The sequence below is a fragment of the Oryzias latipes genome, chromosome 21 (genome assembly GCF_002234675.1).
Source record: "Oryzias latipes chromosome 21, ASM223467v1".
Lineage (NCBI taxonomy): Eukaryota > Metazoa > Chordata > Actinopteri > Beloniformes > Adrianichthyidae > Oryzias > Oryzias latipes.
In genome coordinates, this window is record NC_019879.2 from 612,263 (window position 1) to 629,714 (window position 17,452).

General features: G+C 44.4%; 1 protein-coding gene across 3 annotated transcripts in view; it reads left to right on the plus strand.

Moving 5' to 3' along the window:
* Positions 1-557: 557 nt before the first annotated feature.
* Positions 558-17,452, plus strand: part of LOC101164790 (RNA-binding protein 44) — a 39,650-nt gene continuing 22,755 nt past the window's right edge. Inside the window, exons 1-3 of one of the 3 annotated variants that reach the window (XM_023951041.1) lie at positions 560-801; positions 8,725-8,752; positions 8,821-8,927. In XM_023951041.1, the coding sequence (XP_023806809.1) occupies positions 663-801; positions 8,725-8,752; positions 8,821-8,927 (274 nt within the window). In that variant the 5' untranslated portion in view covers positions 560-662. Of the gene's footprint in view, positions 802-8,724; positions 8,753-8,820; positions 8,928-17,452 lie in introns of all 3 variants that reach the window. The other 2 variants (XM_023951042.1, XM_023951040.1) reach the window with 2 other exon arrangements.

The following is a 17,452-nucleotide window of genomic DNA, read 5'->3' on the forward strand; positions in this document are numbered from 1 at the left end:
GATTATTTACCAGCTAAAATGTTGATTCAAAATAGATTGAGATGAAACATTGATACTCTCTAGTTTTTGCTGCTATTCCCCGGAAACAGTCATCCATCTTTTCTGGTATTGTCCTCATATTAAAGTGTTTTGGCGGAAGATTTGTGATTTCATTCATGACCAAATTGATGCTTGTTTTGTTTTATTCTGGAAGATGTTTTGTTGGGTCTTCTATCAAAGAATTTACTGAAGGACTCTGGGTTACTTTAAATCTCTGGCTCATTTTGGACAATTTTCATATCCACAACATTTTCTGGACCAAAACCTTGTTTCAGTTTTTATATTAATAGTATTTGTAATTCTGAGAAGCAAAAAGTGATCAAATCTCTGTCTGTATGTGAAATATTCAATACTTTGTCCTAAAACCTTGACTTTTTTCTATTTTAATTCTTGTTTTTTTCACATATGTGTGTTTTATATTTGCAATTGCGTTCTTGTTGCAAACCTGAATGTGAATTTCTGTTAAATCGCATAACGTGCAATAAAGTTTTTTTTAGAAACAGTATATAGCACGCGAAGGCACCGAAACGGCGGGAGTCACGTGCGTAGTACAGTGCGCATGTCTGTTCTGCGTCTCAGAGTCTCTGACTTTGAAGCTCGCGGTCGTCGGAGTTTCTGTGTTCATGGCCGGGTTTCAGGCGGCGTGGTCCGGTTATCCCGCCGCCATGGCGGTCTGGGCGTCCGCTGTCCCGCCCATCCCGGTGACACACGAACTGATGCTGATACCGCAGGCCCTCCCGCCGCTCTACCTGCCGCCAAAGAGTAAGTACCGCGAAAATACCGAGAAGGACGGCGGTTCTCACCCGAACCCCGCGCAGCCGCAGACAGAGCACCGTAGTGAGTTAATCTGGGATGGCGGGCTTTATTCTGTGAGTAAAATTAAAAAGAAAGGTGAAAGAAGGAGAAACCGGAGGTGAAAAACGGAATCTTTTCTTTTCCGTTTTCTGTGCAGTAATGTTTGCAGCCGCCGCCATTTCTGTTGGTGCGTCACGTGACTAAAATGCATTGGTTTGCCCTGATTTCAGTGGAGGGGCTTAAAGAAAGTTCGGTAAAGTTAGAATTATCATATTTGGTCAAAAATGTTTATTTTTTTGGCCAATCCTGTTGTAGTCGGACAATAAGGACATGATTAGTAAGTACAGGAAGTTTGTTGCCAGATGCTTCAGTATTTTCAGAGCTATTAAACATTTTTGACCAAATATGATCCATATTTCTGTATGAAAAACTCATATAAATAAACAAAGTGAAATTCTGACCAAATCTCTGTTGTAGTCGGACAATAATGTCATGATTAGTTGGTACAATAGTTAGACAATAGTTTCAGTTTCTTCACAGCTATTGATAACTTTAATTATGATTCATACCTCTATTAAAATGTGAAAAATATATGCAATAAAACAAAGATGGACTTTTTCATAAAATATTGATTGTAGCATGAATATGCTGACAGGTCTTCATTACCAGTTCATATAAATGTAGACATTTATTCGCTTTTTAAAAGATATTGATTTTTATAGAACGATATTTCACAGAGGTTGCACTTTGTTGACGGTCCCTTGGCAACCGGCTTGCTGCATGTCTGCATTTACACCTGGAAGAGAACGATTCTTATCAAAAGGCTAAAAAAATGATCTTTTTTCTTTCCAAATGCATTTGCAGTTCACTCTCTGTGTTAATACAAAATGATTGAGGTACTTGCTGACACATTTGAACGTTTATCAGAGGAGTTATTGAGGGCGGAAGTCTGAATCTGTGAAGATCTTTCTAACTTTACCGAACTCTTAAAGAAACCTTTCCAATGGTATCAAGATCACTGGTGTCGGTCAGAAAAAAAGGGATTTCAAGTGATCACATGTAGGGCAGAGTTTGATTCCTGAATAAAAAGCAAAGCAACAAAATGTTTGTGGCCCAAATCAGATGTAAAAAAAAATCTGATAATCCGTGCGCACGGTTTAGTATTAATCAATTGTGCTCGTACTGTTGGGCAATCGTGTGTGCACCCACATTGCATGTGCATGTCTCTGAGCAGAGCAGCCAGACTCTTAGCTTCTACTTGCTGGCAGGAGGGGGGTTCGACTGCAGTCCGTTCCCCTGTCCTACGTGAGCGGGCTGCTGGACTCAGAAGAACCGTGTCTCCTGGGAGATCTGTATCTCCAGACAGAGGACGGGCTTTGGGACGGGCGGAGGCGGCTTTGGAATGAACAGTCCTGAGAAAACGTGCAAACAATCATGTGAATTTGTGATTCCAAGCAAGTCCAGACAAAAGGCTGATGTTATTCCAGTTTAAATTCATCCACGGCTAAATGTTGTTAGCATGTATTAACCTAATCCTAACCCTTCTTCCGGTTCAGTTTAGCCAAGAATAAAGAACTGTCCGCGCAGATAAGAAAGAAACCTATAAGCAAACATACTCTTAGTAATAATCATAACAATAATGAAAGCCCGTTTAGAAGATCATCTCTCTATGTTGGAGCTTGGTTTGTTTACAATAGGACCAACTTCTTCTTCTATGGTGTCATTAGGAGGCCGCGTGGCCTCCGACTGATGATGACGTCACACACCATAGAAGAAGAAGTTGCAGGACCCGTGCACACGGAATACTAAACCGTTTATCAGATTTTTAATTTTTGTAACCACCGGAGGGCTCAGCAGAGATGAGTTCTTAGTGTCATAACTTTCTCATTACTGTCCAATCCAAGAAAGGAGGCATTGTTGCAAAGCTAGTCATAAGAACTACAAGAACTGAAGTTGATTTTTCAATCAACTTTTATTTCTTTATCATCAAATTATAATGATATAAGAATATAATCAAGAAAACTGTAGTTTAATTTGAAGATGCACCGATGCTGTGTGGTAAACATTGACATCTTCAGCATAACATAATGTTTATAAAACGATTTACCGCTTCGGCTGCGGGGTCTGGGGGGGGGGTCTTGTCGGCCCTGTCCTGTGGGGGGGCATTCTGGGGAGGGGGGGGGGGGGGCACTATTGGTACGGGGCAGAGGGGGTTGACGGGTCGGGGTCTCCGCTGAGGCCATCGGCGGTTTCCCCGGCCGGTTGGCTGCCTCGGTCCCGTCAAGGCCTGACCAGAGCTCTTCTAGGGCCGGCGTTTGGGGGTGGGGGCCTGGGCTTGCTCCGGGGGGGGGGCCAGCGCTTTCTGGCTCTCTCTCTCTCTGTGTGGGGGGGTGGCGCTGGGCCTGGGGTGTCGGCGCCTCCGGGGGTGGGGCCCCTGGGCTGGGTGGGCCTGGCCCCCTTGCTGGGGGGGCGGGGGGGGGGGGCGGGCGGGGGACAGCTGTTTGACCACTGGGGGACAGTCTATCAGCTGTCCCCAACTTACCCCCTTCCTCATATAACCTCATAATAGGGTGAGGGGGTGGGGGGCTTAGCCTGCGATGAGCCTTGGGGGGGGGGGGTTTACTAGGCAGTGGCCCCCCTCCTATGGTTGCCGTATGGAGTGGGCCCCCCCTCTTTCGGTTTAATTTGCACCTTAGACATGTAGGGCCCTTGGTAGGGGGGGTGCTTGGACATCACTGCCAGCAAGCAGCGGATGTCCTCATAGCACCCTACCCGCCAATTTTAACCGCACCTTAGACATTTAGGGCCCCTTGGTGTGGAGGGTGAGGGGACATCACTGTGAGTAATCAGGAGATGTCCCCTTAGTGCCCTACCCGCCAATTTTAACTGCACCCCCCTTAGTACACACACCCCTCCCCCCTCAATATATACATCCCAACATAAACACACACACATGCACACACACACCCTCTCAAAAACACATACACGCACACACATTTTGCAAGGAAAGTGGGACCTGGGTCCATCTGTCCCCTGCCTCTTCCCTGGTGGGGGGTACGGGCCCCTTTGCAACGGCGGCCGTGTCCCCGGGGTGCCGGCTTCCTGGGCCCGGCGGTGCTCTCTCCGCGCGGTGGGGGGGTTCACATTACATCTGAGCTGGGGGTGTCTGGTCCCTGGGGGGTGGGTTCTGGTCCTTGCTCCTGAGTGCTGGGCCCCGCCAAATTTCCAACTGTGGCCGAGCCTGGTCGGGCCATATTTACAACACCCCTTGTGGGCCCTCTTTTTTTCCCCGGGGTTCCCCCCTCCTGGGCGGGGGCGGCGGGCCCCCTGCCTCGCTCCTCCCTGGACCAACCGTGGGCCGGGCGGATGGCTGCCTGGAGTGCGGAGCGGGTCCCCCTTGGGGGGTCCTGGCTCGTACCTGGGGTTGGGGCGGGGGTATGCCCGGAACTCCTGGGTGGTGGTGGGGTGCTCGTTTGGGGCTGTGGGCGTCCTTCTCCGGTGGGGCTCTGCGTTGGGTTCTCCCGGCGCGGCGGGGGGGCTGCTCTCCTGGTTGGGCTGGGGCGGCGCTCTCTTTCCCTCCGTGCCTCCCTGGCCTCTGGCTCTGGGGGCCTTGCGGCGGTCCTGCTGGCCCTGGCCTGGGTGGCGGGCTTGGTCGCCCGGGCGGCGGTTGTTCCCTGCCGGTTCCCGTGTGGCGTTGGGGGGATTCCGGCTGCCGCTGCTGCTGCGGTGGGGGTCTTGGGGTGGGGATGGCTGGGCACTCTCCCTCCTTCTTGTCACTTTCCACCATCCATTTTAGAAGAACATAAACACTCACCTGAGCACTGGTGTTAGCTCACCTTTGCACTAACAGTTTGCATGACTGAATGACTGAAATATTCCACACTAGTTGGTTTTAAGGCATAAGTATGCGTGTGAACACTATCTGTTTTGTGTACATGTTGACATGTGGACATTTTTGCAGCTAGCAGGTGTGTTTATAACATTTGAGTGTGTGTGTGGACAGGCCCCGCCCTTTTTGTACTACATTTGAACCTTACCATAATGATTAACAACCAGTAAACTTGTTGCTGTATGCTGCTTCATGGTCTTACCCCCCTTCCCCTCCTATTATCACCCCCCTACCCCCCCCTCTCTCTAGCGTCCCTCTCTCTTCTTCCCCTCTTTCCTTTTCCGTCCGGTCCAACACCAAAGATTTTCAGACATGATTGAAATTAATAAAGTTTGGCCTCAATTACAAAAGGGGTTTATTCAGACATACCTTTGGTTTGTCTGAAGATTAATAACCCCTCTTGTTAAAGTAAAATATGTCCAACACAAGAGGCCCTCAGCTCTCATCTGTCTGCCCAGCTGTTGGACAGGACAAGTTAAAAAAATAAAATAAATAAATAAATAAATAAAACGATTTACCTTTAAAAAACACATCTTGGTTTTACTAGATTATTTTTCTTACATTTCCTGGGTTTGAACTTTTGTAGCAGCAATCCCAGCATCACCAAAACATTCTTCTTCTTTGTTGGAGCCATGGAGTCCAAAACTGAAAGCAGAGAAAATATAAATATAAATATGCAGGTGGCAGACACCATTTTCATAAAAAAAGTTAAAACACATGATCAAAGTTAGAAAAAATTATTGAAGTAATGTCTAATACAAATTTTCCATAGAATATGAAACAAAACAGGGTTAAAATACTATGATATATTTTTAAAAAAAGTCATGATCTTTGTATTAATAAAACAATAATAAAACAGTTATTTTATTAAAAATACCACATTCTAAAAGGATTTTATTAAGCTACATCTGCTACATCTACCCACTGCACCTAGCCCCCCCCTCCCCGATCAAAGCAAGGTGCCAGACCCTGGAGTCCCACTGCACCAGGGGTGGGCAAACTACGGCGGGCTGGATCCGGCCCGCCTCCACGTTTGGTCCGGCCCACTGAACAATGTAGAGACCCATGTTGTTTATTTAATCTGGCCACATGATAAAGACCTGCATAGAACGTGACCTTTCATTCCCCCCTTCTGCAGTCTGAGCTCCAACCTGAAATCCCCTAAAATCTCTGTCAAACAGAACAGAAGACAGTCTTTCCTTTCTATGTCGCAGTTCATCTTTCCCGGTTTAGCTCATTCTTTCAGAGAGATTATGCTGCTTTTTTTTTTTTTAAACAGTGCGTCATGTTCTGTGTCCTGATTGGCTGGAAACCCTGTCAATCAATCTCCTCTGAGTTTCCTGTACAGAAACGTGGAGCTCTTCAGATCAGAAATCTGTGATTGATCAGATCTTTTTCAGTCTCAGATCCTGGACTTAATTTTTTATGAAGGTTTGAGAATTTAAACCAGAGAAAAGTGTATTTATGCAGTGAGGAGTCTTCCTGCCATAAACGTCTGGAACCAGACTCCATGGATTTCACTGATCACGGTTATTTTTAGAAGGTAACTCCTGCAATAAACGAGGAACTCTGTTCTGGTGAAAAAGTAACGCAGAAATATGATTAGCTGCAGCAGAAGACATAGAAATGAGCTTTTTCTCATTACTGGATGAGAAACAGACGTGCAGGACACAGCTTTTAGAACCCAATGTGGCCCCCGCAGGGCTCCAGACTGCGAGCAATTGGTCGCATTTTGCGACCAAAATTTGAGTGTGCGACTAAATTTTACATCCAGTCGCACATGTGCGAGCAGTAAATTTGCCTCCCCCACCCTCCGTATTTTTTTAGACATTAAACTTGGAAGGGGCACGTCAATGATCAATGAAATAATCAATGAGACGCGAGCGCACACGCACGCAGGCAGACACACACACTCGCGCACATACTCATGAAACGCGAGCACGTACACTCTCGCGTGATACCTGTCTGTGAGGCGGCCACTGCGTGTGAGAAGAATAGGGAAAGTCACTGTGAGTGGCTAAAATGCGTGTAGGGGGAGGGGCCTAGAGCTGACCAACCAATCACAGTGGGGTATATGACTCTTGGGGGCGTGACAATGACAGGGTTTGAAACCAGGACACCTGACAGCCCCCTCCCTCCCCGGACCACATTAAGGAGTTCTTTACTTTCCTTTCTAGAACGTATCTATTCGCTCGTAATTTTCTAAATACATGCAGTCCGTGCTGAACTTTTCTCTGGGTCACACAGACCCGGAGGAAGGTTTAGGTTTTGGCTACGGTTACGGCGGCGCATCATACGGGTTACGGCAGCACACCGACCGCCCCCGTCCCGCGGGAGTCGGGTCAGCTGAGGAGAATAAATGTCCCACACTTACATGCGTGACAGCTAACGGGGCTTGAACTTTAAACACGCTCGAGCAAAAATAACATTAGTTTTAGACTCACTGAAAATACGTGGGGAAAATGCAACGATAGACGTGTTTGAGATGAACATCGCCTGGATCGTTGGGGAGACCAGGCGGGGGGGGGCGGCTGTGAGATGAAGGCGAATCTGCAGCAAGACTGAAGGAGAACAGGAAATTGGAGTTGTCCTTAACATTCAATTTAGATTTAATATTCTTCTCCCCCTTAGTATGATCTGTGTTATTATATATTTTATGATTATTTTAATATTTTGTGATTTATGTAGCCTTTTTTAATGAATTGGTATTTTAAATTATTTTAATTAATCACTCTACTACAAAAACCATCAGGACACATGTCCCATAATGCATTGTTTTGTAGTCATCTGGGCAGCTTTCAGTCAGTTCAGTTTCCAGCTGTGTCCGGGTAGGTTTGCCCCTTGCTCCCACCCCTTTCTCGCGATATTTTTGTGATGATTGACAGTTAATGTTGGAGCAAAAACAAAAATATATGTCACACACCAGGTGATCTGCGCAGCGTTGAGTCCACCTGGGTGATCTCAAACACGCTTGTTGTGCATCTTGGCTGCACCTATTTGGTGTCACAAAGATAAATTTCCATCCATTTTCTTTACTTATTTGTACTGTCATGACAGCGATGGTGATGTCAGTTTACCTTCTTGTTGCATCTTCAAAAGTGCAGAATAAAATGTGACACTGAATCTGAAACAGAACATTGTAATTTCTGCATCTATTATTAAAGTATTTATTAGTAATACAGTGGAAAATAGTAGATTTGGTTAGCATGTTGATTTACGGTATGCGCCCCTAAATTTTCTGGTTGCGCCCCTAAAATTTTCAGTTAGGGGCCACTGTGCTCCTAGTGAAAAAAGTTAGTCTGGAGCCCTGCCCCCCATTTAAAATTATTGCCCACCCCTGCACTGCACCACAGGTCCCCTGATCAAAGCAAGGAGCCAGACCCTGGAGACCCACTGTACCATAGACCCCCCCCCCCCCCCCCCCCCCCCCCCCGATCAAAGCACAGGGGTTGACATAGCCCAGACATTTGCACTGGCCCACAGGGCCAGTAGTTTTTGAAAGTTACTGGCCCGACTCCGCGCACAGCGAGACCCGCCGCCACAGGCGGCACCCAAGCGCCGGACCCTGGAGACCCACTGCAGTGACCCTGTTTACCAAAAGAGTTGATTACTGATGTGGAGGATCCCTCTGAGGAAAACACTGGAGTAAAATAAAAATGCAGAACGAACAAAAGACATAAAGCAGAAACAGAGATGATAACCAGATAAAAGAAAGAATTCATACATAAATAAATGAATACATATTAATAAAACAGATATAAGTCACTAAGTGTGAATAAAAACATATAAAGAAAGTAAAAAGAGATGTAACAAAATTATTTTAGAATCAAACAAGTTTCTAAATTTCTGCTAAAAGCCAGATTAAAAAAGTCTGGGAAGCCTCTTTCTGGCAGCTTCCAACACCTATTTATGGGAGAGGTTAGGTCATTCTGTGAGCTGCTCTGACTTCTGCATGTACATGTTAAGAAACCTGATTTTCATTTTCCCGTCTTTTTCCACAGCAGAGGACAGAGTGGTTGACCTGCAGAGGTTGGAGCTCCGTCACGTTCAACCTGCCGTTCCGCTGAAACGGGAAGATCATGGCTGTTTCTCTGCAGGTCGGTGCTGAACTTGGTGGAATCTTTTGATCATCTGGCTTTGACAGACCAGGAGCTACTGCGCTGGTACCTGTCTCTGTGTTTGGAGGACAGGAAGATCATTCATGGTGAGTCTCTGCTTGAGTTTGCATGCAGTCCAGCACGAAAAAACACGTGTTTGATTCCCTTGGAGCACATGGAAGTTTAGCATTTCACAGAAAAGTAATTATAGACAGAAAACAAAGATCATCGATTCAAACTGATCGCATTCTGTACAGGAGATGTGGGATGGAGGAGATTGATTGACAGTACTCTTACAGCCAATCAACACGCAGAACACTGTGAACAGTGAGACTGTGAAAAGTGAACCACGTTGTAGCAAGGGAACAGTGTATTTACTAAGGGTGTAATGATACGCTAAAATCTCAATTCGGTTCGGTACTGCTGTTTAACAACTCTGCCTGATATGAACTGCCATTTATTTTTATTTATTGTGTGTGTTTGTGTGTGTTTTGCTCCCAGACACCTGAATTTCTCCTTTGGGAGATTAATAAAGTTTTTATCCATCTATCTATTTCCGGTATTTTTTCGGTACAAAAAACTAAGGCAGAAAAATATTACTTACAAAATACATTTATTGGTTTTACATAACAATAAATAAAATGGACCTATGTAGGTGATCTGCTTAATAAATAAGAAAAACTATTAGCTTCCAGGAACCAAAAACTTTGGATACTTAACACTGGCCTTAAAAAAACATGTTAACTTGCACATTAGTTTTCTTTTAGACCCGATTGTTACAGTCGGTGATGCTGTTTTAAGTTCGTTATCAGATTGTATGTGTTACTGTGGCAAACGCCATCTTTGTGTAACAATGTCAACACACAGCATTCCACTTATCCAACTGTCTTTTTCCTTCATGGATGCTGACAACAAAGCCAAAGTGTCCCCCCCCCCCCACACACACAGGAGAGCATAAGGAGATGGGGAGGGGGGTCCCTCATCTCTGGCCTGTCATCTGCATTAGCCATATGTTGACATGCTAACTGTCCTTTACCTAATAGCGTCTGGGAGGAAACTCACGGCTAATATTACTTCCGCCGCGGCGCAAAGTTAATACTGTGGCGACCGGGGGGTTAGCCCCGCCTATAGCCACTAAGACTCATGGGAAGTGTGAAATCTTGTGTGTTGAATCCTTCACAACCATCACTGATTGTGTGATGGCTATGAAGAGAAGTGAGGTTCCTGTTGTTACGCTGTTCGTGTGTGTTCATAACAAACAGGTTTAATGCTGGAAAGGAGCTGGAGCATGTATTTCTCTGTCTACTCTCTCTGATTGTTTGAGGGCGTGTGGAGTATGAGGCAAGGACAGTCAATGCAGCTAGTCCATTAACACAGGGGTCGGGAACCTATGGCTCGCGAGCCATATATGGCTCTTTTGATGGTCACATGTGGCTCGCAGACAAATCCTTAATTATACTTTTTTTTTTTTCATTAGACCAGTCCTTCTCGGGCGCGATGCAATGCCAGAGGCGCGCAGTAGTAGCGGTGCTTGGAGAGAAAACTATCAGTTTACTGTTATCTATTATTTCACAGAGTTTGTACCACCCGGAAACCTTTGAATTGCCTCCCTGACTTATTGGACTTTAAAAATGTTGAAATTACATCAAATGCACACATTCATTTGTATATTTAGTTTTAAACATATTGTCGCGGACTGAGTTTAACTTGGCTGTTGGGCCGCGTTAAAAGTTCTGGAGTTCATGGAACGCATCGTTCAAGCAGAGATCTGATTGGCCCTCAGTTCTGTCGCTCAGCCTGTTGTTAGGGAGTTTGGACCAATGGGGTTCAGCCATGGGCCGAATAAGGAAATGGGAGGGCTGGAGCAGGACGGGGGAATATAAAGTTGGGAGAAGCGCTCTCGTCTCGGCGGGAGAGATTCAGGAGTTGCTGAATTGATTGTACGGCGTTTGTTGCGGTCTACAGTAACCAGAATAAAGAACCCTAAAAGAGGTTAAGTCTCCGTGCCTTAGTGTGGGAAAGGGACACTACATTATTGTATGGCTCTTTCGAAATTACATTTAAAAATATGTGGCGTTTATGGCTCTCCTGGCCAAAAAGGTTCCCGACCCCTGCATTAACAGCTCGGCACTCGTTTCCCCGCTACGAGTGACAAAGCAGCCGGGTCGTTACAATGCATAGGCAATTCAATTCAATTTTATTTATATAGCCCAAATTCACAACAACAGTCATCTTAGTGGGCCAGTAATTGTAAGGTAAACATAGAATCAAAAAGGATCATAAATGCATAGACTCCAGTTGGATAATACTCAACTATAACTAAACTGACTAAACTAAACTGGCATCCCTGCCCTTAGACCCCCCTTCGCGGTAAGGAAAAACTCCTAAAAAAACGGATTCCGGAAAAAACGAAGAAACCTCAGGGGTGTCCACATGAAGGAGGGATCCTCCCCCAGGACGGACAGGCGATTTACCAGAACTCTTAGAGAAGAATTAACCTATCTAACACTACAACTACATATTTGAAGTCCAGGGGCCTCATTTCTAAAACTTTGCGTAGGATTTGCGTCAGAAGTGGCGTACGGATGAAACATAGGACGTGCGTACGCACAGAAATATTCGGATTTATAAAACCGTGCGCACGCACATCCTACGGAGTTTTCCCTTAATAAATCGCAACCAATTCTAAATGCAGCGTAGCTTTTGCGGCTTCATGACACGCCCATAGTTGCCCATAAATAGTCCGTGAAACGCCCACAAATGAATATTCATTGATTGCGAAACCATGGCAACACAGAGAGGAAATGAAAAAAACGTAACTTCACTCAATGTGAAGTAAAAGTTATCGTTGGCGAGGTGGAAAAGAGGAGAAAAGTGTTGTTTGGAGGGCACAGTGTGGGCATTACTAATGCCAAAAAGGCACGTGAGTGGCAGACGGTGACAGACGCCGTTAATGCTGTAGCCTCACAACCCCGGACCGTGGCCGAAAGAAAAAAGAAATGGTCGGACATCAAAGTCGAGGCAAAAAAACGTCTGGCGCTGCATCGCCAGAGTGTCTCTGCCACCGGGGGGGGGGAGAGACACCGGAGCTGACCCCACTTTATGAGAGACTGGCGGCAATAATTGGGGAATCCCTTTTAAGTGGAGTGGTGACTGAGGCGCAGGGGGAGCACCGACGCGCCAGATGCACCGGGTGACACCCCCCCAAAAGCCCGCAGAGGAAGTCGGAACCGGCTCATAAGCCACTCGTCCTCGTTTGCCAGCAAGTCTTCTTGCGGTCTAAAGATGCGTTCACTCCGAATTCTTCCATTTGCCACATCTTCTAAGAGCGCAAGATCAGCCATTGTGCGTCATTACGCATCGTGATGGAGCATTTTATTTCCCTCCATTTAATTACATCTGACAAGCTACAGATGTCGGTAATAATCCACGTGGAAATGGGAAATTGATCAGCAAATGTAATTTCTTGTTGCTTTCTGAATGGTCGAGACATACGCCATACATTGTTTTATCAAAAATAAAACAAACTAAAGGCATATGCATGAATACCATAATTCCATAGCTTATGAAGAAATGTTTTACTATGAAAACAACTTTCCCCAATGGACAGTTAATACATCTATCTGTCTGTCTGTCCGTCTAATTGCACCTATATCTGCTCCTCCAGACGGACACATTGAGGAGAATATCAGTTTTGTACATTATTTCGTTCTGTTAACTATATTATTTATGAGGATGAATTGCACAACATGCCAATATTGCAGAACATATTTCACCTTTCTTTCTGCAAATAAGTGTTCATTTGAATTTCTGTTGTAATTTTCGTTTGATTCTTTTTGTTTGTTTCACTGCTGATCGATCAAACGGGTGTTGGTGTAGCTGTTAATTGTAAGACTTGCTTTGTGAAGTCTTCATGTTATTTATGAGAGGCAGTATTGTCATTTCCACTTTCAGGTGTTTCTTCCATCTGCCGACGGTGTCGCCGTTTCTCATTTCACCCGTTTTTGTGCGTACGCCTGGGTCAGAGCGTGAAGGACCGCACATTTTCCCCTCAAGTTTGCTTTTTATAAATCTCAATTATTACGTAGAGAGTGGCGTACGCCTTCTTTTGTGCGTACGCAACGTTTATAAATGAGGCCCCAGCAGATGATCTTCATCCAGATGAAGGGGCGGCTGGGGGCGCCAGACGAGCCAAAGACAGGATCCACAGGCAGGTGTATGACCAGCAGCAGAGACAAAGTAACCGGTCAGGTACAGGAGCACGGATGAGCCAATCTGGAAGCACTCCCACTCCTGCGAGGGGGTCTAAGGGCAGGGATGCCAGTATAGCTTAGTAAGTTTGTTAGCTCATTTTAGTATTTTCCTATTGAATTCTATGTATTCATGATCCTTTTGAGTTCATGTTTTACTCCAAAGCCCATCGAGACGACTGTTGTTGTGATTTTGGGCTATACAAATAAAATTGAATTGAATTGAAACTCCCCAGGAGGGGAAAGAGGGAAAGAGGGACAATACATGAATCACTGCACCAAACAGAGGCATGGAGAACTAAATGATGAATAATGATCAAGAATAGAGAAGAGAGGAAGGGTAGAAGTAGATGAGAAAAGAGGACAGAACCCCAGAGCACCATAGTTACCCCAGCTTCAACTTCTAGCAGCCTTTTAAGACAAATATTTATTGTTATTAAGTTTAATTTAATCTCATTAACATTGAGTTACATAATCTCTGAATACTAACTAGTCTGACAATAAGCCTGTCCAAAGAGGAATGTTTTCAGTCTAACTTTGAATGTAGAAACTGAGTCGGCCTCTCTTCCATGAGCTGGGAGTTTATTCCATAAGACAGGGGCTTGGTGGCTAAACGCTCTACCTCCAACCGTACTTTGACTAATTCTAGGAACCACAAGCAGTCCTGCATTTTGCGAGCGAAGTGTTCTGATTGGTTGGTAAGGGACTATGAGGTCCTTAATATAGGACGGGGCCATTCCATGTAAGGCCTTATAGGTTAACAGGAGGATCTTGAACTTAATTCTAGAATCAACTGGGAGCCAATGGAGCGAAACTAACACAGGAGTGATGTGATCTCTTCTGCTGGTTCCAGCTAACAATCTAGCAGCTGCGTTCTGAACAAGCTGGAGACTTCTTAAGGAACTCTTAGGACACGCTGCTAACAAGGAGTTACAGTAATCCAGCCTCGACGTAACAAATGCATGGATGAGTTTTTCAGCATCACTCTTAGAAAGTATATTTCTGATCTTAGCAATATTCCACAGGTGAAAAAAGGCAGTTCTACACGCCTGAGATATGTGAGCCTTAAATGATAAATCCTGGTCAAATAAAACCCCAAGGTTTCTAACTGTGGAATTGGGGGCTATACTTACACCATCCAGGGAGACTATCTGAGCAGACAGAGCATCCCTGAGGTTTTTAGGACCTAGTATAATGACCTCAGTTTTTTCTGGGTTCAAGAGGAGGTAATTAATTGTCATCCAGGTCTTGATGTCTCTGATGCAGGCATTCAGTTTCTCTATATCCTCATTCTGGTCAACAGGAGGATCTTAAACTTGATTCTAAAATCAACTGGGATCCAGTGAAGTGAAACTAACACAGGAGTGTACTAACACAAGGTGTGTAGAACTGCTGCTGCTCCTACACCTGGCTGTGGATCCTGTCTTTGGCTCCTCTGGCCCCCTTCTGCCGCTCCCCAACTTCATCTGGATGAAGATCATTTGCTGGACTTTAAATATGTAGTTGTAGATTTTAGATAAGTTAAGTCCGTCCTGGGGGAGGATCCCTCCTTCATGTGGACACCCCTGAAGTTTCTTCGTTTTTTCCGGAATCCGTTTTTTTTTTAGGAGTATTTCCTTACAGAGAAGGAGGGTTTAAGGGCAGAGATGTCCGGTTTAGTTTAGTCAGTTTGTTAGTTCAATTTAGATTTTCCTATTGAACTCTATGTATTCATGATCCTTCTGATTTTGTGTTTAACTTTTTCAATTAACTATACAAAGCAAAGTTGTTGTGAATTTGGGCTATACAAATAAATTTTAATTGAATTCAACTACGTGTATCGTTACACCCCTAGTATTTACTGATCTAGAGGACAATAAAACGTCCATGAAAAAATTTGGCTGTTTGGGAACTTCGAATCCGGTTGCTTAGTGTCGCCGTCTTTAAGCATGAAGCCCTCGGCAAGTGACCACTTCCAATTAGGGGTGTGACGATGACAGCATCACCGCGGTGATGACCTCATGGGGGGGCGTGCGGTTAACTGCGACTCTGCGCCCCGTGCTGGTTCATCACCCAGTGATCAACACTCCCACACCGTCACAGCTTTACTTCCAATGCAAATTCCATGTGCTTACATGTGCGTTTCGGCCTTTTCGGATAAAAAATCTAGTGTTAATGCGTAGCTATACACATTTTCAAGACCACCTTCAGGCTCTATGTACAAAATCTGAAAATTAAATCCGGTGGAACTTTGACCCGTCAGGGACTCGGATTTGGTTGTGACAACTGCCAACTGTTTGAAAGTTGATCATGGAGAAGAAATGAATAATTGTGGTTTGTGTCCAGCTGGAATTCTATGACATAAAGATTCTCATATATCAGAATAGAGCTGTAAAAGAAAAAAACCAGAGCAAGATTCACCAGATTTACACCCCTTTGACTTATTGCACCAAGACTTTTCCAACTATAAGTGGTGAACTTGTGCTAGTAAACAGTAGAAAAAGAAGCCCCTCCAAGATGGTTCAGTCTGAACACCATGGGACAAATGTGGGTTGAAGAACCTGTGCTTAGCTTTTTCATGAATGTACATCACTTGCCCGGTGTGTCTGTAGCTTAAGGCTTGGGTCATGCATGCCTTGTGTGGCTCTGTGAGGCAACTGGGGGGGGTCGAGCTATTTTTCTGCCTCTACCGGTGTTTTTTCCCCCCAAAAAACAGAGTAAAGGGTGTTGTGCCTGACGTTGACACAGGTATTAAAAATGGTTAGCGAAAAATAAGGTTGGAATGAACTATCCCGACAAGGATTGCAAAGCGCAAGACTTCCATCATTCTGCTTCTAGTTTACTCGCCTTTGTAATTCCTGGCCAATGACTGAAAAGATCTTTAGTCATGTGGTTTTGTTTACAAACTTTGGCTTGAAACAGGAAAGTCTGCTTGACAGCAGTTTGAAGACAGACCTAACGCAAGGTTCAAGACTTGATCCGGACCAAATTGTAATACAATTACGACGCAGTATTCTTTATTAACAAATAACAGTAACAACTAACTACTATCTATCTAATAGGGCTGGGAATCACTGGGTACCTTACGATACGATTTGCGATACATTGCTCACGATAACGATACTATCAGGATATGGCGATAATGTTATAATCAATATATATCGTCTCTAACAACTCACGATATATCAAACTTTAGGAAGGAAAAACTGCTTTTTGGAAAATATTTCGCCATTTATTTTTTAGTTTAAACACAATGAATATAAAACAATATTAATTCTGTGAACAAATTACAGTGTCTTTGTTAAAAATAAATGACACCATTTAGTGCAAATGTGGTGTAAGCAAAAGTAAAATTCTCCCAGAAAAACAAAATCAAGTAGCTAGAAACTTTCCTTTAAATTATTTAAGACATAAACTGCTTTCAAAATAAATGACCAGGAATAAAATACAGTCAGGACCATAAATCTTTGGACAGAGACGCATTCTTTCTGATTTAGTTTCTGTACATTACCACAGTGAATGTTAAATAAAACAACTCAGATTCCATTGAAGTGCAGACTTTCAGCTTTTATTCCACGGGTTGAACAAAAAGATTGCATAAAAATGTGAAAAACTAAAGCATTTTTAAACACAATCCCTTCATTTCATGGGCTGGTAAGTAATTGGACAAATGAAAGAACTGAAAACCAAATTGTCATATTATTTTGTACTTTGTTGGCAATGACAGCCTGAATTCTTGAACTCATGGACATCACCAGATGCTGGTTTTCTCCTTCTGAATGCTCTGCCAGGCCTTTACTGCAGTGGCAAACAGTTGCTGTTTTTTTGTGGGCCTTTCTGTCTGAAGTTTAGTCTTCAACAAGTGAAATGCTGCTCAATGGGGTTCAGATCAGGTGACTGACTTGGTCATTCAAGAATATGCCACTTCTTTGCTTTAATAAACTCCTGAGTTGCTTTGCCTGTATGTTTTGGGTTGCTGTCCATCTGGATTTTGAATCAGTTTGGCTGCATTCACCTGGATCTGCGCAGACAGGGCTGCATTCACCTGGATCTGCGCAGACAGGGCTGCATTCACCTGGATCTGCGCAGACAGGGCTGCATTCACCTGGATCTGCGCAGACAGTCTGTCTCTGAACACCTCAGAATTCATTGGGCTGCCTCTGTCCTGTGTCACGTCATCAATAAACACTAGTGTCCCAGTGCCACTAGCAGCCATGCAAGCCCAGACCATCACACTGCCTCCACCGTGTTTTACTGATGATGTAGTGTGCTTTGGATCAGGAGCTTCTCCACGCCTTCTCCATACTTTTCTCTGGCCATCATTCTGGTAGAAGTTGATTTTGGTTTCATCTGTCCAAAGAATGTTTTTCCAGAACTTTTTTTATATGTTTTTTAGCAAAGTC